Here is a 19,455-nt window from a genome sequence, read left to right on the forward strand (position 1 = left end):
TTTACGGAAAACTCGTGGCCTAATAATTTTAATTCATCAAAGTAATAAATTTTTTTTTTTAAGAGAATGGAGCTTGCAGTTGGAGTGAGAGGGGTTTTTGTGGACATATCTAAAAGGTTAATTGAATCATATTACTGCTTTTATATTATGTTATCTCCGTATGACCTTATTTTTCTAATTTTGTTGGTTGAATATGAGATGAAGAAAAGGCTAGAAGATTTATCCTCCAGAAAATGAAATTTTCTTGTGGAGAATAATCAGACAGTTCTTTGTCACACTATGTGACTTAATCTTATAGTCAAGGGAAAAGATAATGAACCTCAATGAAATGAAGATGAATTACTATCTCTGAATTTTCATCTTGGAGAAATGCAAAGGAATTCCCAAAAAATAATGGGTTGTTGATAGATTCGTTGTTATCGTCTCGTACATAGTAGGCTAGTAAGTAGTTCAAGTTATGATTTTAATTTCACCGTGTTTTGCTCATTAACGATTGTTATTATTCGCCATTTCAGCAATGTTGAAGCAGGGATAGAATCTACTGTACTTCAACTATTGATAAATTTTATCTAGCTTTTGGGGTCCTTCTACCTAAGGGTTGTATGTTAATATAAATGGTAAGGTTATTTCTTTTCTTTATTTCAAACGAATTTATTTTATGCTTCATATATGTGGTGCTAAAATAGAAAAGGAATTTCTATTTTATTTTTTTCTTTTATTCGCACATACCAAGAATATTTTCTTTAATTACAATATTAATTAATATTAGCCCACAAAAAGAACTCTTACACGCTTTTTTGAATTTTTTTATTTGTGAATAATATTTTAATCTTGAACAATAAAAAAAAAAAAAATACTAGGTGCCTCCTTCTGCACTCTCCACTAATCAAGTTCTTTTATCTTACCATTATGCATTGATATTTTTAATTCATCAAATTAAGGAAAGTTTTGTCATTAATTTGATCGAACTTCGATCACTTGTAACTTTTCCGTGCAATATACTATTATCTCAATTTTTACATCTACGGAAAGCTCGTGGCCGAATATTTTTAATTCATCAAAGTGATAATTTTTTTTAAAGAATTGGAGTTTGTAGTTAGAGTGAGGGATTTTTGTAGACATAAGCATTTATACAACTTCATATTGGTGTAAGAAGTTAATTTAACCATATCATTACTTTTATATAATGCTATCTCTATATGACTTTTTTTTTCTAACTTTGTTAGTTGAATATCTTGAACCAAGAGATGAAGAAAAGGCTGGACGTTTTCTCCAAAAAATGAAATTTTCTTGTGGAGAATTATTAGGCAGTTCGGAAAAATGAGTCTTAAACTCATATATGACCCATTTAAATCATAAATTGATCGTATATGGTCATTATTTTTTAAAGAAACTAGTTAAATGTGTTTAAAAATTGAAAGTTTAAGATAAATGGGTCTTAAATGAATTGGAATTAGAACCCATTTTCAACTAAAGCCTCACAATCTCTCTCTTCCCACTTTAACTTTATAAAAATATTTTTTTTATTAAAATCAAAATTATATTTAGTTTTTATATTTTAATATTCTTTTCTTTTTCCTTTTTCTTTTTTCTTTTTTCCTTTCTTCTTCCTCTTTCCTTAGTCGGTGGCCGGCACGGCAATGGCTAGCAACCAGCCAAGCGAGGCTTGAGCTCACCAAATCCGACTAGGCGGATTCGGCGAACTTGAGCTCGTCGACATCAAGCGAGCCTAGCGAGTTAGAGGCTTACCCGTGGTCGATTGCCAGCCATAGTCGTGGTCGGTGGCCAACTAAAGAAGAAGAAAAAGAAAAAGGAAAAATTATATTCTTAAAAATTAAAAATTAAAAATTAAAAATTGTTTTTTAAATGAAAAATAATTAAAATTTTGATTTTTTTAAAATAAATTTTTAGAAAAATTATAAAAATTGTCCATTAAATTTATATTGCATACAAGTATTTTAGCAATACCATTTAAAACATATATATATATATATATATATATATATATATATAAGAAATAAAATTTCTTAAGTTTAGTTAAATTGGTCGGGTATGAGTCGGATCGGGTATAAGGGCGCATTTGGTAACGATTGTTCTCGGAAGTAGATTCCGATTAGAAATAATTCTTTTTATTATATTCCCAGGAATTGATTCTAAGCATTTTAAGCTATTTGGTAATCTGTTCAAAATTTCGATTATGTAATAGAATTGTGTTTGGTACCGTACTCATTAATTCTGTTTCAAATCAATTTCTTTTAATTTTTAAATATTTTTTTTACTTTTTTACTTTTTTTTTCTTTCATTTTCTCTTATTCTTCTTCTTCTTCTTATGGCCAGTTGCCGGATCGGCGACCTCACCAAAGCGTTGCCGGTCCTCGACGAGGTTGGCCCTCGTCGGCCGAGCCTCACCGATGGCCAGGCCGGCCTTGTCGGGGCCGGGCGAGGCCCGCCTAGCCACCGACGGGGCTAGGCGAGCCTCCTCGCCCAGCCTCGGTGAGGCCCACCTAGCCACTGGCGAGCTCACCGGACCTTGCCCTGGCCTGGCGAGCTCACCGGACTGGCGGACGGTGGCAAGCCTTCGGCAAGCTCACCGGATCGGCGGACGGTGGCGAGTAGTGGTGGACGGCGGTCGCGAGATGGCCAAAAGGAAGAAAAGAGTTGTTGGTTTTGGTTCTCAAATTTGTTCCCAAAACAAGAATCAACTTTTTTTTTGTTCTTGATTATACTCCCAATCTTATTCCCAGGAACAAAAATTTTACCAAACGCGATTCTTTGTTCCCATTCTATGCCCAAATTGATTCTGGGAACAAAGAATCATAATTTGGCCATGTTTGGATGGTTACCAAACAGGACCTAAGTAAAAAAATTTACACTACAATAACTGGATCATAAATGGGTTAAATGAGTTTGATACTATTTTATGACTCGACCCAAACCCGACCTGACCCACCCGTTTAATAGGTCTGGTCACACAATGAAATGAAGATGAATTCTTATTGCTGGATTTACATCTTGGAGAAATGCAAAGGAATTCCCAAAAAAAAATGGATTATTGATAGATTCGTTGTTATCGTCTCATGCTGGTAAGTAGTTCGACTTATGGTTTAATTTTGCCATGTTTTTCCTCACTAATGATTGTTATTATTTGCCAATTTCAGCGATGTTGAATTAAGGGATAGAATCTATAGAATTTCAACTATTCACAAATTTTATCCAGCTTTTGGAGTCCTTCTTCGCTTTGGCTATATGTCAATATAAATGGTAAAGTTATTTATTTTCTTTAATTCAAATAGATCATCTATTTTATGCTTCGTATGTGGTGCTAAAATATAAAAGGAATTTATATTTTATTTCTTTTCTTTCATTCACACAAAGCAGGAATCTTTTCTTTAATTACAATATTAATTAATATTACTGCACATAAGAACACCTCTTACACTATTCTTTGAATTTTTTTATTTGTAAATAATATTTTAAATCTCAAACAATTTAAAAAAAAAAAAATACCAGGTGTCTCCTTCTACACTCTCCACTAATCAAGTTTTTTGATCTTACCATTATGCATCGATATTTTCAATTCATCAATTTAAGGATAATTTTGCAATTAATTTGACCGAACTTTGATCACTCATAACTTTTCTGTCAAATATCCTATTATCTCGATTTTTACGTCTATGGAAACCTTGTGGCCCAATATTATTTTCAATTCATTGATAATTTTTTCGAAAACAGAATGGAGTTTGCAATTGGAGTGAGAGAGGTTTTTGTAGACAAAAGCCTTTACACAACTTCATATTGGTGTAAGAAGTTAATTTAATTATATTGTTGCTTTTACATTATGCTATCTCTGTATGACTATTTTTTTTTTCTAATTTTGTTAGTTGAATATCTTGAACCAAGATATGAAGAAAAGCTAGAAAATTTCTCCTTCTAAAAATGAAATTTTCTTTAAGCATTATTAAACAATTCTTTGCCGTACTGTGTGACTTGTCCTTATAGTCGAGGGAAGAAGAGGAGCCTTAACGAAATGAAGACGAATTCTTATCGTTGGATTTTCATTTGGAAAAATGCAAAGGAATTCCCAAAAAATAATGGATTGTTGATAGAGTCATTGTTATCGTCTCATATATAGTAGGCTGGTAAGAAGTTAGAGTTATAATTTTAATTTTGCCATATTTTGCTCACTAACGATTGTTGTTATTTGCCCTATGTTGAAGCTAGGGATAGAGTCTATAGTACTTCAACTATTTATAAATTTTATCCAGCTTTTGGAGTCCTTCTAGGCTGTATGTTAATATAAATTGTAAAGTTATTTATTTCTTTTAATTCAAACAGATCATCTATATTATACTTCATATATGTGGTGCTAAAATAGAAAAGGAATTTCTATCTTATTTATTTTCTTTCATCCACACATAGAAAATCGCAACTCCAAAAACTCCTCAATCGAACCTTGTAGTTCAAAATTTACATAACTCCAAATTTGTGCCATAACTTCTAAAATTATTCCGACTAGATGAATAATTGGCTTGAAAGAATCTTTTCTTTAATTACGATATTAATTAATAATAGCCCACATCAGAAAAACTCTTACACTCTTCTTTTAATTTTTTATATGTAAATAATATTTTAAATCTCGAACAATAAAACAATACCAGTTTTTTTTGGAGTATATGTGTCCGGATAAAGGATCTCTCCAATATATGCAGACACTTAAACTATTTATTACACTTAAGCTACTGTCGCATTCCATGTTGCAGAATCTCCATAGCAAGTGTTACAAAAGTCCCCCACAACTTGTGATTGCCAAGCAAATTACATGGTTGATTTTGCTTGAATACATGGAGACCAATGTGATCATGATGAGGCATTCTTCATTCGAGTGTGCTTCATCCTACAACCACAAAATCCGTGGCCAGTGTCTGTCCACCAACTCCAGCCTCATTATAACCCAACATCTTACGGTCTAGAACGAGAAGTATAAAAAGAGATGCTCCCACGGGTTCACCATCTTATGGTGCCGAGTGGGCCGCACTGTACCGCCACCGTGTCGCAGTCATGCTCAATAAAACGTCGTCGATAGCGCTCACATTATTGGGCTTTGGCCCATGATCTTAAATGAACTTGCATTGTATGGCGGGTTTTAGGGTCAAGCCCTCACTTGGGATGGCTACACGCTCTAAATTGTTTGAAATGACTTCTCTTTACACGGTCCTCATCCATCACCGTTGATTTGGATATATGATCAATCTTTCGAATTATAATTACCGGATTGTGCAAGGGAAATTGCTCAATTGGTATTAAACTATTGTATGGATGTCCTAAATTTTCTAATTCAGTTTTACATCTTTGTGCGGTACTTTAATGTAGTTCTCTCGGCTAATTTTTCCTGGAAATCGCTAATGTGGCAGAATGGCATAGACAACGGTTGGTGATGATTGGATCATTACATCAACGATTTCCAACAAAAATTGATCGAAAAAACTACAATGGAATTATTTGCAAATGTTGGAGACTAAATTGACAAAATTGAAAATTTAATTACTAAATTAGTATCCATACAATAGGTTTAGGATTAATGGAATAATTTTTCCATCTTGCAAATGGTTTACAGTTATGCATTCTCATTACTTTCAATTGAAAGAAAGTTGTTAAGAGTCTATAAAACACATAAAATACTTCATAACATGACAGTCTAACTGAATTATCATATCAAAAAAGAGAAAGAACAATTGAGGCAATACCATGCCCAACACATCCCAACATGTCAAATTGATTACAACCCCCATCCAGAGGACATATGAGCATTTGGTTGTAAGTGCTATGATGTTTACCGTTGCAACTAGTGATTTCAAAGGATATCTTTTTAAGGGCTTTCTTAGATCTCTTTGGTTACGATCACGAGTCTTTGTCAGCAAGCAATGTGAGATCAGACTGTGAAAAGGAAAACTCTAACTATCGAATCGAATTGGAAAAAGAAAATTGCTTGTGATTCATCAACCTTGTTTAGTCACTAGTTTAGCCATCACTGTCTCTATGGAGTAGATCATCATGTTCCAACAAGTCCCTATCGTACGGAATTATTTTGTGCGTCTTCACATAGACCAACCAGGAATGGCCAGGATGGCCACCCCATCACATATATATAAACTCACGTCCGCAGAGACATCGCAACATCAACACCAACAAGTTCTCCAACAATTCAGCAAGAACACAACCTACGACTCAGTGGTGGGATTTCCTTGACCTCTTTTTGTGGCGGGGAACGCCATCTCGTGGGTGCTTCGAGCTCGAGGTCGACGAGGACGAGTCAGCGTCGCCCAAATCGAGTAAGGGCAAAAGCCCAGATTGGGTCCCATCAAAATCCGCGTCCATGTCTCCTTCGATCGTCAGCCCTTCGATCCTCGCCGCTATCGAGTCCCCCCTGCTTCTTATATCCACTACTGCTGCCCAACACACACACATACACAGAGAAACAAAGAAGAGAACTGTAAAACTGAACTTTACGGCTTCAATGGGTATGTGAAGTTCCTAGTTTTCTTGTACCTGGATTGGATAAGAACCAGAGAATGGCCGCACACACGAGCAAGACCAGGGGTATTATGTGGACGGCGTTCTCGGCGAGCTTGTTGCGTGTTTTCTCCTTCCTCATCATTTCCAACACCGGGTCGTAAGCAGGCAGCTCGCTGCCCTGGAACGATCCCATCCTCAGGATCGTTGACGCCATCGGCGGCGCATGCATGTGGTCATCGTCCGTCGTTTTGTTCCAGCTCGATGACCTGTACATCTCCGTCGAAACGAAGGCTAAACTGGGTGGATGTGGAGGTGAAACCCCGGGAGAGCAAAGCCAGTGGGGAGAGGAAGGAAGGTGGCTGCGTGAGTTTCAGGGATGAAATGGTGGTTTCAAGATTCTGGAGACTTGGTTGCTTCTTGTTCGTTACAAGGTTGTCCTGATCTCTGGCCCGCAAAAGCAGGTTAGATCCAACCTATGACTTTGTCTTGGCATCGGACATAAATCTGTTTGGATCTTCTGCTTGCTCATTTACACGTGTTTCTTTTATCCACTCTCCTCTGTTAAATCGTTGACATGCCCAAGATTTCAATTACGTAATCACTAGCCAATAGTACACGTGTATCTATTAAAGCTTTTCTTATTTTCATACATTAAATTTGTATGCGGCTCCTTGTGTTGACACAATTCGATGTTATCATAATCTCAGGAAGATCACATGTCGTGGATATTATCATATTAATGTTGGTCAAAATTACCAAAAAAGTCTTAAACCTATCGCAATTGTGCTAATTCGGTTCTAAACTTATTTTTTTGACCAATTTTGGCCGGATGAACCGATCAAGAATATTTATAAAAGGCTTATGACTCAATTGGTCAAAAAAATAAATTTGTGACTAAATTGACACAATTGCAATAGATTTAGGACTTTTTTTATAATTTTCCCTACTAACGTATCTAAATGAGACTTTAAAAGAAACTATCTTCCATTTGTTATAAATGGAACAATTTTATTCTTCGGCCAAAATTAAATTACTATTATCGGTTTTATTATTGTTATTGTCATTATGTTGTATTTCATAATGTATTTGCCTTGCATTAAGTAGCTTTCTTGTCTATTTTCCCTAGCAAAAGATTGTCATGACACGATCCAAACTAAGCTTTCAAATAACCACGACATTATGGTATGTGGCTTAATTCTTTGATTCACTAATGACTTTTTTCAGCGTAAAAATTGAAATTCCATACGATTCGGATACAATAAAGGTTTAAAGATCAAGGTAACAAGCGAAGTGGCAGCAATTCGTATTCATATGCATTACAGATGCAGAGGTTGGGGCAAAGAAAACAAAGTTGAGGATGTAGCAACTATTGATTGATCTTGAGAGTATCGATGAAGCTCTTGCGCTTTCCAAGGTCATTGGCAGCTAGAAAGTTCAGAAAATCCCTGAAGCTACTACCCCGGTACTTTTTCCCTTGCGCACCCACGAGTTCCTCGGCGGGTTCCATCGTCTCGTCCAGGCCGAGACTATGCAGGCTAGCAATGGAAAATCGGGTCCTCTCAGAGTTGAGGACCGCTCTGTGGCAGACGCTTTTGTATAGGCCGTTGCTCAGAACCTCCAGATGGTCACCCACATGGACCTGTAAGGCGCCAGGGATTTTAGGGACCGACTTCCAGGTGCAGTCCTCGAGGTCCATGATCTGAAGTCCAGGGGAGCTCTGGAGAACAACGGTCAAGCAAGTGTAGTCACAGTGGGGCGGTAGTCCTAGCGCCACCTCTGGATTCGGGCATCGCGGGTAGCAGTTAACTGCCATTACTTGCATCCCCGCTTCCATTTTAGAGGTCAGATACGAGGGTCCTAGTCCCAAGCCCTCAGTGATGGCCTCCATCAGGTCCACCGTCACTTTCCTCGCTTGGGCGCAGAATCTGCCCATCTTCTCCCTGGTACAATCATGAGAAAAGATATGAGATGTAGATATGCTTAGAGCTGCGGCCCGAATACATGGACCTTGCATTCTGCTAGTCCTGATCGGTATGTCCTAACTCTAAATGCGTTCAACTGTCCCTGACTAGCTTAGGAAATGATGAGGACATTCCTAAATGCAGCATTTTGACTACAATCTAATTTCGGTCTTCATGCACCTCATTATTCAGTTATACGATGTCACTAAGTTTATCATTTCAAAAAGTTTGACCTCGCCAAGTTGGACCACTACCCGCTCCTCATTACTCTGCTTTGCTTCAACTCTGACGTTGTGCTAAGTGGCTGGCTTTAAGATTGCGGCTGCGAGTGTCGGTGCGTATGTAGTTTGAGGATTTAGTGAATTCTTTATGTGAAGCGAGCAGACTTTTTGTCTCTCATTTCGCGGGAGCAGGGACAAAACTGAATTATAAAAGAGCCGTGCGTGACTACCTTCTTCTCACCGTTTATTTATTTAATGGTAGCGAGACAACCACCCCACCGAAATACAAAATCAATATTTCAGCTGTCAAGCGGCGGTGCCCTTATATATGATCAGATAATGCCCTGATCAATTAAGCATATGGCCAAAAGCCGCTCTCTGCCGCACGACATCACTGTGAACGAGATGTGGCTTCTGTCCTCCTAGAGTGTGGTCGGTCCGAATGTATGACCCGGTTCATTTTCATATGCAAGCAATGATTCGTTCACATTCATCAAACAAAAGGTAAAAGAGATGGTACCGATAACGAGGGGGATTCTCCGGCCATTGACCCATCCAGTGTTCCAGTGGATGTGCATAATGCTTGAGGAAGACCCTCCAGAACTGTGTTTTGTCTACCCCGTCCTTGAAACTCGTCGCGTATCTCACCGGCTTGTGTACGTCATTCGACATGTACTTCATCTTCTCATCGGTTGGTGAGTCGAAAAAGCTGGATGCCGCCTGAAGGGCTTCGTCCATCACGGTTTGGCAAATTCCATGATTCACAATCTGTTTCCACACGAAGCGCACGTCGCAATTGAGGTAATTTAATGGTCAGGGCACTTGGAAAGCAAATTATAGTATGGAACAAAATCGTAACGAGACGTCCAACAGTGCATACATTTATTAATCTATGCTATCTATATACATCTATGCTTACCTGGAAGAAGCCGAAGCGACAGCAAGCATTCCCAATGTCCTTGATCACCAAGGACCGTTGCACGGCATCCTTCCACAGCCCACCTAGATCAATGAGAGGCACAGTGACCGTATCGGGAAATAAGCTGGGGCGATCCCTCAGCGGAACTTGGTAAGCGTCCGGCACATATCCAAGACCCTGCTCTTGAGCCGACTCGCCGGTCTTCCACATGCCCGAGCTCGCAGTAGCCCCCATGATATTTATGCGAAAACAAGGACAACACGAGAGAAGCCAAAAAGGGTTGGAAGCAGAAGAGAAGAAATGGCAGTGGGTCGACCCGCGTTGAGGGATCTCTCCTTATATAGCAATTCTCGGTGTGTGATGTGCACGGGTATGACGGTTTAGCCGTGCCCAGTTCACTTACCCTCTTGATTAAATGTATCTTTGCTTCTATAGGACGCGGACAGCAGGAGACCAGCTGGTTCTCTGCACGAGGACCCGAAAGCACTCGCCGACAAATTACTACCTTTTGGGGGTTTAAAACAGTAAAGAGAGAAAGCTGCGTGTGGACTTCCATATTGAAAGAAAGGCCAGAGGTCAGCTGTTTTCTCTTTCCATTCGTTTTATATTATTCTAATATAGCATTCACTATCGAGGGAATCAAGCGGGTGAAGAATGTTAGACTTCATGGCGCTCCGCTAAAAGGTAGGGTTTGGACGTACGTGGGCGGGCCGTATCAATAGCTAACGTAGGAGAGTTACATTGAATCGGTACGCGTGGACATCGAGGGCCACGGTGGAACACTGGGTTGCCCCGTCCCTATTATACGCCCGCAATCTTTGCCCAGAAGCATCTCCAATCCTGAGGGTGGCGTCTCCGGGGACAAGTGTCTTTGCATAATGAGGGACACATGGGCAAACATTCCTCCCCACCTCCCACCAACTCGATGATAAAAACATATGTTGGCACATCATTGCAAGACCTTGATTGGATGGAGTGAAAAGTGAAGAGATTGATAAAAGAACAAGCGTCTTTGCATAATTAGGGGCATGTGCAAACATTCATCCCCACCCCCACCAACGCGATCATAAAAACACATGTTGGCACGTCATTGTGAGAATTTGATTGGATGAGTAAAAAGTGAAGAAGCGACTGCTTAAAGAACAGAAATTTTGATCATGAGATAATTTGTAAGATAGCCTACAGCAATGGAGAACTATAAGGAGAAAAAAAAAGAGAGTAGCCAGACATGAAAGTTAATCGTTTCCCGGGGCGCTAAATTCAATCTTCTGTATTGTTACGAGACCTCACTCAAGTGTTTGACGCTTCATGTGTGGAAGACATTTGGTTAACATATGGAATGGTGTATGGTCATCACAAGCAAAAGTGTTTTAAAAATAAAAATGGGTGGTACCTGGACAATGAAAAATGTTTCGCTGAAAAGTTGATTGTCGATTTTGTGTGAAAACTGATTCCGTGATGATGTTGGACATAAAATGATTGGCTTTTGAAGTAGAGATGGATCACAAACTAGAAATGATAAATGCTTGTAGAAGATGAAAGAAGAAATTGTAAGTACATCAATTCAAAATGTGTGTTTTCATGATATTCCCATAATTACGCCCTGCCAATATTTATAGCCCACTAATTACAGCTGCTTACAAACATTTACCCCTTTTAAGTATGGTTATAATTGCATTCTCGAGATTCTAGGCTTCCTTCCATGTCAACCTTATTTACAAGTAGTTATAACTTTGAAACCCACTAAAGAATGGGAGTGGGTCGACCCACATGGAGGGCTCTCCTTATAGAGCAATTCTTGGGGCGAGAGTTGCAGGTTCTCTGCACGGGGACCGAAGCACTAGCGGACAGGACTTAACTTTTTGGAGTTAATGCTTCTTTTCTCTAGGAGATGGAAAGCAGGAGAAGTTGCCGGTTCTCTGCACGGGGACCGAATGCATTAGAGAACACAACTTTATTTTTCGGAGCTAATGGGCCGCATGTTTTTACTTCTTATTTCTGTTTCTGAACGCTTTTTTTATTTTTTTGTTCCCGGAACAAAATTGGAACAAAAAAAAAAAAAAAAAACTTACTTGTTTGAAACGATTTTGAAGAAACACTTCTTATTCTCTCTCTTCTTTTTTTTCTTCTTTTTTCTTTGGTCGGTCGCCGGCCTCGGCCATGGCTGGCGACCGGCTGTTGAGGGCTGGCGACGCCGTCGAGGGTCGGCAACCTCGCCGGAGCGTCGCCGTGGCTAGGCGAGGCTGCGACCCCGTCGGCCGAGTCGCGGAGGCCGGTGACCGGCCGAAAGAAGAAAAAAATAAAAAGAAAGGAAAAATGAAAAATAAAATAAAAATATTAAAAAATTAAAAGAATAAAATTTACCAAACGTGTTTCTATTCATTTTTTATTCCTCAGAACAAATTTACCAAACGCATTTTTCTGGTCAAAATTTGTTCCTAACGTAAACACTTTTTTTTTTTTCGTTCCTGGAACAAAAAAAAAGAACAGAAGTGTTTCCATGCAGCCCCAATGCTTCTTTTCTCTATAGGGGATGGAAAGCAGGCGAGAGGCCAGTTCTCGGCACCGGGACGCGAAGCACCTTCTCACCAGTGGACAAAATTCAACTTTTTGGAATTTTAAAACATTGAAAAGGAAGGTTGTATGTGGACTCCCTATTGGAACGAATGCCAGGGCTCAACAGTTTTTACTTTCTTTTTATATATTCGAATACAGTATTTACTATTGACGTAATCAATGGCACGTTTGATAACGTTTCTATTTAAAAATTGTTTCAAAAAATAGAAATAATTTTATTATTTCTATTTTTTGAAACAATTTTTAAATAGAAGAACGCGTTTGGTAACTATACACAATTTCTATTCCTAGAATAAAAAAAGAATAGAAACACATCTAATAAACTTGTATAATTTTCTTGTTCCTTTAATTTTTTAATATTTTTATTTTCTTTTTTTTTTCTTTTTTTTCTTCCTTTTGGCCGGTCGCCGACAACGAGGGCCGGTGGCCTCGCCTGCCCTCGATGGCCAGTCCCCGACCATGGCCGAGGCCGGCGACCGGCCAATGAAAAAAGAAGAAGAAAGGAAAATGAAGGAAAAAAATAGATGAGATAAAAATTGTTTCTGGGAAGTGTTCCTGGGAACAAAAAACAAGTTTTTCTTATTTCTTATTTCTATTCTAAATTTGTTCCCTGAAAAAAAACAAGTCCCGGGAATAAAAACGTAAACAAACGTGTTTCTGTTCTTTTTTTTGTTCCCCGAAATAAATAAAAAGACAAAAAAACAAAAATTGTGTTCATGATCGGAAAAAAAGAACACAAACAAACAGCCCCCAAGTGGTTGAAGAACGTTGACATGGCCTGCACTAAAATTAGGGTTTGGACGTACGTGGCCTTGTAAAATTGCTTACTTAGTAGAGTTGCAATGAAAACAATGTATCTGTGAATTTCTCATGAATGTCTCGAAGAGGAGGGAGGGATGGCGGTGCCCACTCCTTAGGGCAATTCCAATTTGAAAAATCCAAGGAGCTGATATCCATCTTGGCTCAACGGGCAAATGCATTCCATTGCTATTATATATAATTAGGTATCTCATATCCAGCGTAACCACGCATTTAATTCAAATCATATAACTCTTTAGTTATGATAATAAGTATTTATTAACAAGCACTGTAAGATCAGATTGTGAAAGGAAAATCTAATTGTTGAATCAAATTGAGAAAAGAAAATTGCTTGTGATGCATCAATCTTGCCGAGTCACTAGTTTAACCATCATTATCTCTATGGATTAGACAGTGTTCCAGCCCGTCCCAATCGTACGAGTCTCTTTTGTGGGCCTTTACATTAGTCACCTACGGATGCGAGGATCGCTCATTCATAACATACATGAACTCGCGTCCACACCGACGTCGCAATATCAACACCAGCACTTTCGCACAGTTTAACAAGACTTCTTTTGAACCAGACATTATTCCAGCACCCGCCAATCTGGAGCTCTCCAACAATTCAGCAAGAACACGACACGACTCAGTGGTGGGATTTCCCGGAACTCTTGTCGCGGTGGTGAATGCGATCTTGTGGATGCCTCGAGGTCGAGGTCAATGACGAAGACGAGTTGGCATCGCCCAAATCGAGGAAGGGCAAAAGCCCAGATTGGGTCCCATCAATCTCCGCGTCGATATCTCCCTCGATCGTCAACCCTTCCATCCTCGCCGCTATTGAGTGCCCCCTCTACTTCCCACATCCGCTACTTCTGCCCAACACGCGCACGCTCACAAAGAAAAACAAAGAAGAGAACTGTAAAACTAGACTTTGCTTACGGCTTCAATGGGGATGTGAAGTTCCTCCTAATTTCTAGCACCTGGATTGGAAAAGAACCAGAGAATGGCCGCACACACAAGCAATGCGAGAGGTGTTACGTGGACGGCGTTCTCGGCAAGCTTGTAAGTGGGCAGCTCTTTGCCCTGGAACGATCCCATCCTCAGGATCGTCGACGCCATCGGCAGCACATGCATGTAGTCATCTTACGTCACTCTGTTCCAGCTCGATGTCAAAATGAAAAGCTATAAACTGTGTGGATGTGGAGGTGAAACCGCGGGAGCGCAAAGCCAGTGGGGGAGAGGAAGGAAGGTGGCCGAGGGAGTTTAACTGATGAAATGGTTGTTTCAAGGTTAGGGAAGCTTGGTTGCCTTCTCGCTCGTTGCGAGGTTGTCCTGATCTCTGGCCCGTACGTAAAAGCTGGTTAGATCCAACCTATGACTTTGTCTTGGCATCGCATGTTGGATCTTCTACTTGCTCATTTACACGTGTTTCTTTTCTCTACTCCCCTCTATATATGAAAGAAGATGGAGATCTGCAGATGGTGAGAACTGAAGAAGGAACAGTTTTATTTCTATTCACTTCAAATTAATGAATCTGTACAATTCTTGTTGTAAATATAATACAAGTTGTGAGAAAGATAAAGGAAATAAATGATTCTACGATCAATCTATGCCTAGATCTAATCTTAATTGATTATGTACACAATTCTAATCTTCCAATCAAATCAATAATCAATTCGGATCCTTGATTGTGCAATCCGGGATTCCGCATATCTTCCAATACTCCCCCTCAAGCTGGTAGTCTGTATATGTCTAAGACACCTAGCTTGCTCAACAGATATGCGTGTTGTCTTTGACATAGAGGCTTGGTAAAGATATCTGCTGGCTGCTCCATTGTCCCAATTCCTCTTGTCTCAATCACGCCCTCTTGTATCTTTTCTCGAGTGAAATGACAATCGACTTCAATGTGCTTGGTTCTCTCATGTACTATAGGATTCGCTGCAAGTTTTAGAGCTGCATCGTTATCACAATAAAGCCTGGTTGGTCCTTGCACTTCTATCCCAAGATCCTTAAGTAAACCTCGCATCCACACTATTTGACATGTGATCTTAGTCATAGCTCGATACTCTGCCTCAGCTGAAGATAAAGACACAGTGGGTTGCTTCTTGGTCTTCCATGAAAGAAGTGATTCCCCAAATTCAATGCAATATCCTGTGACTGATCTTCGACTTATAGGACATGTTGCATAATCTGCATCACAGTATGCCGTCATCTTCATGTCACATTTCTTTGACAGAAGTATCCCAAGTCCTGGACATTTCTTTAAATATTTCACAATCTTTAAAGCTGCATCGAAATAGGACTGTTTTGGGCTATGCATGAACTGGCTCAATGTTTGTACTGCATAAGAGATGTCCGGCCTTGTCATTGTCAGATATATAAGTTTCCCAACAAGCCTTTGATATCTAGATGGATCTTTGAGTATGGGGTCGTCATCTTTGGATATACCTTCATCATAAGCTACAGAGGTCAATTTAGTGTTCTGCTCGATGGGAATTGCTGCTGGTTTACATCCCGATAGCCCTGCTTCTGATATAATCTCCAATATGAACTTTCGTTGACTGAGAGAGATTCCTAAATCAGATCGAGCAATTTCGATTCCAAGGAAATATTTAGGTGCTCCTAAGTCCTTAATATGAAAGGTAGCATGCAAGTATTCCTTGAATCTTTCTATGGCAGCCTTATCATTTCCCATAAGAAGAATATCATCGACATATATCATCAAAAAGATAGATGACATACCTCTGTTCCTTGTGAACAATGCATAGTCATGCTTTGATTGTTGGAATTCTACTTTTGTAAGGGCATTTGCAAATTTTGCATACCATTGTCTGGATGCTTGCTTCAACCCATAAAGGGATTTGCGGAGACGACACACTTTATTCTCCCCCTGTCTCCGTAAACCTTGAGGAACATCCATATATATCTCTTCATCTAAATCGCCATGGAGAAAGGCATTATGCACGTCCATTTGATGTAGACTCCAATCATTGATGGCGGCGACGGTCAAAAGGAGCGGACTGTGACATTCTTGGCAACTGGGGAAAATGTCTCATGGTAGTCAAAACCTTCTCGCTGAGTAAATCCCTTGGCTACCAAGCGTGCCTTGTACCGTTCAATTGATCCATCTGCACGATATTTAATCTTGTAGACCCATTTGCACCCAATTGGTTTCCGATTAGGTGGCAATGAGACAAGATCCCATGTGTGGTTGTCATTCAGTGCCTGTAACTCTGCTGCCATGGCTTGCTGCCATCTAGGATCAACAGCTGCCTTATCATAACTAGATGGTTCCTGTTCTTCTGATAGGCGACTAATGCAACATCTATGTTCCTCTGATAGTCTATGAAAGGAAACATAAGAGGAGACAGGATATTGAATACCTGGAGAGTTGAGAGTGGCACAGATATAGTCTTTGGTCCACGTCGGAGGTCGAGTGACCCGACGAGAGCGTCTTGGATGATCTTCATCAGAAGTGGGAATTGTTTCATTGGAGGTGAATGGCGATACATCATGGCCGACTTCTTCCTCAATATTGCAGGCATCTTCAGCGCCCTCTTTTGTCAGGTTTGCTGATGATTGTGGATTCTCCACTAGAGATGGTATCCTCCCTGGAATGATTGCAGGGGTGTAAGATGGATTTCTTGATTGAACCATTGGTATGTAACCATGGTCTGGAGAGAGTGCGTCGTCATATGAGAGACGATGAGGTTTGGTACTGATGTCGACATTCTCATTTGGTGACCCCATGTTGGAAAAAGGGAATATGTCTTCATGGAAAGATACATCACGGCTTATAAGAAATTCCTTTGTTGATATATCAAGAACTTGATAGCCCTTCTGCAGATTAGGATAACCCATGAAAATTCACTTTCGAGCACGTGGGCTCAACTTGTCTCGAGAGCCCAATGTTGTAGCATAGCAAAGACAACCGAAGATTTTAAGATGTTGTAAATCTGGTTTTCTTCCATAGAGTAGCTCGAATGGTGTTCGTCCATTGAGTATCTTGGTGGGCATACGGTTGATCAAATAGGCTGTTGTGATGACACAATTTCCCCAATAATCATCTGGTACTGAAGCTTGAAACTTCAAGGCACATGCAACTTCCAAAAGGTGCCGATGCTTGCGCTCAACCACTCCATTCTGTTGTGGTGTATAAGTGCATGAACTCTCATGCTGGATGCCATGAGATGAGAAAAATATGGAGCAATTGTGACTGAAAAATTCTGCTCCATTATCAGTTCGAATTCTCTAGATTGATTTCCCAAACTGATTTTTGGATAAGGCAATAAATGTCTTTAAATAAGAGTAAGCCTGATCCTTGATTGCATCAAGAAAATCCATGTCGCACAAGAATAATCGTCTACTATTGTGAGGAAATAACGTGATTCATCATAATTAACCTTATGATAAGGTCCCCATATATCAACATGTATCAGGGAAAAAAATTTGCTAGCACGAGAATTACTAGATGGAAAAGGGGAACGAGACTGCTTTGCTAGTGGACAAATGGGACATTTAGGATAAGGAAAGGTAGCACTGTGGCCTAATCTCATATGCATAAGAGAATTTTTATCATTCAAGCTCAAATTACACAAGGAGGATTTATTCAATGGAAAGCTGGATAAATCAAAATTACTTGGGAGTCTTGACCAAAAAAATAGTCCTTCTGAAATACTACCCCAGCCCATCAATCTGCCAGTCGAAAGGGCCTGAAATAAACAGGTATCAGCATTGAATATTACTCGACATGAATTCTCTTAGCAAACTTTTGACACGGAAATAAGATTGAACTGGAATTCTGGGACATAGATGACATTTTTGAGAATAATTTGAGGACTGAGATTAACCGTTCCCTGTCACATTAATATGACTAATATTTCCATTAGGCAATTGTGCGGAAATGGGAAAATTCAGTTCCTCATTTATTCTTGAGAAAAGACTCTTGTCACATATAATATGATCACTTGCCCCTAAGTCAATAATCCATGCTTTTCTTGATATAGAGTTAATCAAGCTATGTGTGATACCTGAAAAACGGCCTCCCTTGTCAGAAACATCCAATTTCTGCAGAGCTTGCATCAGTTGCTGGTATTGTCCATGGGTAATGGTATGATTAGAATTTGGGCCGGAAGATCCTTTTTCCTTTTTCCGCTGGTTTCCCATGCAGCTTCCAACAACTGTCAATTGAGTGATTAGAACGCTTGCAATACTCACAAAATAATCTACCCTTCCCTTTAAAATTTTGCCCGAAATTTCTGGATGACGTGGCAAAAATCTTTCCATCGGATCCTTTTGTCGCGAGTTCATCTGGGCCGTCTGATCCTTTTAAAAGATCGATCTCCTGTGAGCCGTCGGATATGCGCGCTCGATCAAAGCCGTCGGATGTGCGCGCTCAATCAGAGCCGCTCATCCCTTCTGATTTATAGGCTCGTGACCCTTCTCCATGGAACCCTAGTACGCCACGTCTCTTCTCTGGTAGGGTTTTGTGGGTTCCATCTCTTCGCTCCTCGTGGACTGCAAGAGCGATACTCTCGCCACTCTTCGCGTTCTCTGGTGATGCGAATCGCTGGCTTTCCTCTTGTACTGCCAGTTGATAAATTCGCCCGATTGATGGCATGGGATCCATAGCCAAGATCTGCAAGCGAAAGGTAAGAAAGTTGTCATTTAAAATGAGCAAAAACGGGTTGCTTTCTCCCTATCTTTGATGGATTTGTACTGTCGAAGTGTGGATTCGGGGCCCTCGAGTTTTTCTTCTACTGCTTCGAGGCTGTTTCATAACGACGATAGCTTGTTGAAGCAAGCCGTGACCGTCGAATTCCCCTGTTTTAAATCACTGAGTTCCTGCATGAAGGTGAATATTTTTGCTTGATCCAACCTCCCGTACATCTCCTTGATGTTATCCCACGTCCCTTTGGCGTCTTCTGTCGGTGGGAGTCCGGCCGAGACCTTTATGGAGAGACAATTGCCGATCCAAGTCTGGACCAAGCGGTTGCTCTTCCTCCAGAGCCGGGCTAGACGCTCGTCGGGGGGAATCGGGACGGTTCCGTCGAGAAATCCATCCTTGTCCTTTGTCGCTAGGGCACGCCGGAATTCTTGCGACCACTTGGGGTAAGTCTCTAGCCCGGTCAGTTGTTGACTGATTAGTCGCAGCTTTGGCCCGTCCGCTGTGGAAACGAACAAGGGATCACCGGGTTCTGGCCGTCCGGCGAAGGCCGCTGCTGGAAACGGCAGAAAACCGGGCGTATGGTTCGGGTAGGGATTCGTCCCTTGACCCGATTCATTCGACCCGAATGAAAAATCCGCATTCAAAAACCCCGGGTAGGGATTCGTACCCATACTCGGTTCACTCGACCCGTGCATCCGCTCCACTCCGTCGGTCGGGTTTGCCCCTTCTGTGGCTGGCGGACCCCCGTCGGTTTGGACGTGGCTTTGGTGGCCCACGTACCCAGGCGATGAAGAGTTT

At 40.4% G+C, this 19,455-nt stretch overlaps 3 protein-coding genes across 3 annotated transcripts; all 3 read right to left on the reverse strand.

Moving 5' to 3' along the window:
* Positions 1 to 6,100: 6,100 nt before the first annotated feature.
* On the reverse strand, positions 6,101 to 6,966 carry LOC104449976. Its single transcript, XM_010064344.3, has 2 exons — positions 6,547 to 6,966; positions 6,101 to 6,443 (listed from the first exon to the last, which is right to left on the reverse strand). The coding sequence occupies exons 1-2, from the start codon at positions 6,785 to 6,787 to the stop codon at positions 6,226 to 6,228; spliced, it is 459 nt and encodes a 152-aa protein (XP_010062646.1). The 5' UTR covers positions 6,788 to 6,966; the 3' UTR covers positions 6,101 to 6,225.
* A 734-nt stretch (positions 6,967 to 7,700) lies between these two features.
* LOC104449991 (flavanone 3-dioxygenase 3) lies at positions 7,701 to 10,174 on the reverse strand. Its single transcript, XM_010064356.3, has 3 exons — positions 9,615 to 10,174; positions 9,216 to 9,463; positions 7,701 to 8,453 (listed from the first exon to the last, which is right to left on the reverse strand). Exons 1-3 carry the CDS (start codon positions 9,846 to 9,848, stop codon positions 7,880 to 7,882), a joined length of 1,056 nt encoding a protein of 351 aa, XP_010062658.1. The 5' UTR covers positions 9,849 to 10,174; the 3' UTR covers positions 7,701 to 7,879.
* Positions 10,175 to 14,718: 4,544 nt separating this feature from the next.
* On the reverse strand, positions 14,719 to 15,684 carry LOC120287592 (uncharacterized mitochondrial protein AtMg00810-like). Its single transcript, XM_039300467.1, has one exon. It carries the CDS (start codon positions 15,682 to 15,684, stop codon positions 14,719 to 14,721), a length of 966 nt encoding a protein of 321 aa, XP_039156401.1.
* Between the last annotated feature and the right edge of the window lie 3,771 nt (positions 15,685 to 19,455).

Source organism: Eucalyptus grandis, chromosome 1 (genome assembly GCF_016545825.1).
Source record: "Eucalyptus grandis isolate ANBG69807.140 chromosome 1, ASM1654582v1, whole genome shotgun sequence".
Lineage (NCBI taxonomy): Eukaryota > Viridiplantae > Streptophyta > Magnoliopsida > Myrtales > Myrtaceae > Eucalyptus > Eucalyptus grandis.

What these genes read in the sequence shown, in the direction of transcription:
- LOC104449976 (XM_010064344.3), bottom strand. Translation starts at nt 6,787, where the DNA reads ATGTACAGGTCATCGAGCTGGAACAAAACGACGGACGATGACCACATG. An exon ending in CTGGTTCTTATCCAATCCAG is followed by an intron (nt 6,444 to 6,546) that starts GTACAAGAAAAC and finishes GTTGGGCAGCAG; the next exon opens with TAGTGGATATAAGAAGCAGG.
- LOC104449991 (XM_010064356.3), bottom strand. Translation starts at nt 9,848, where the DNA reads ATGGGGGCTACTGCGAGCTCGGGCATGTGGAAGACCGGCGAGTCGGCT. An exon ending in GTCGCTTCGGCTTCTTCCAG is followed by an intron (nt 9,464 to 9,614) that starts GTAAGCATAGAT and finishes GTGTGGAAACAG; the next exon opens with ATTGTGAATCATGGAATTTG. An exon ending in GAGAATCCCCCTCGTTATCG is followed by an intron (nt 8,454 to 9,215) that starts GTACCATCTCTT and finishes TGATTGTACCAG; the next exon opens with GGAGAAGATGGGCAGATTCT.
- LOC120287592 (XM_039300467.1), bottom strand. Translation starts at nt 15,684, where the DNA reads ATGGGAAATGATAAGGCTGCCATAGAAAGATTCAAGGAATACTTGCAT.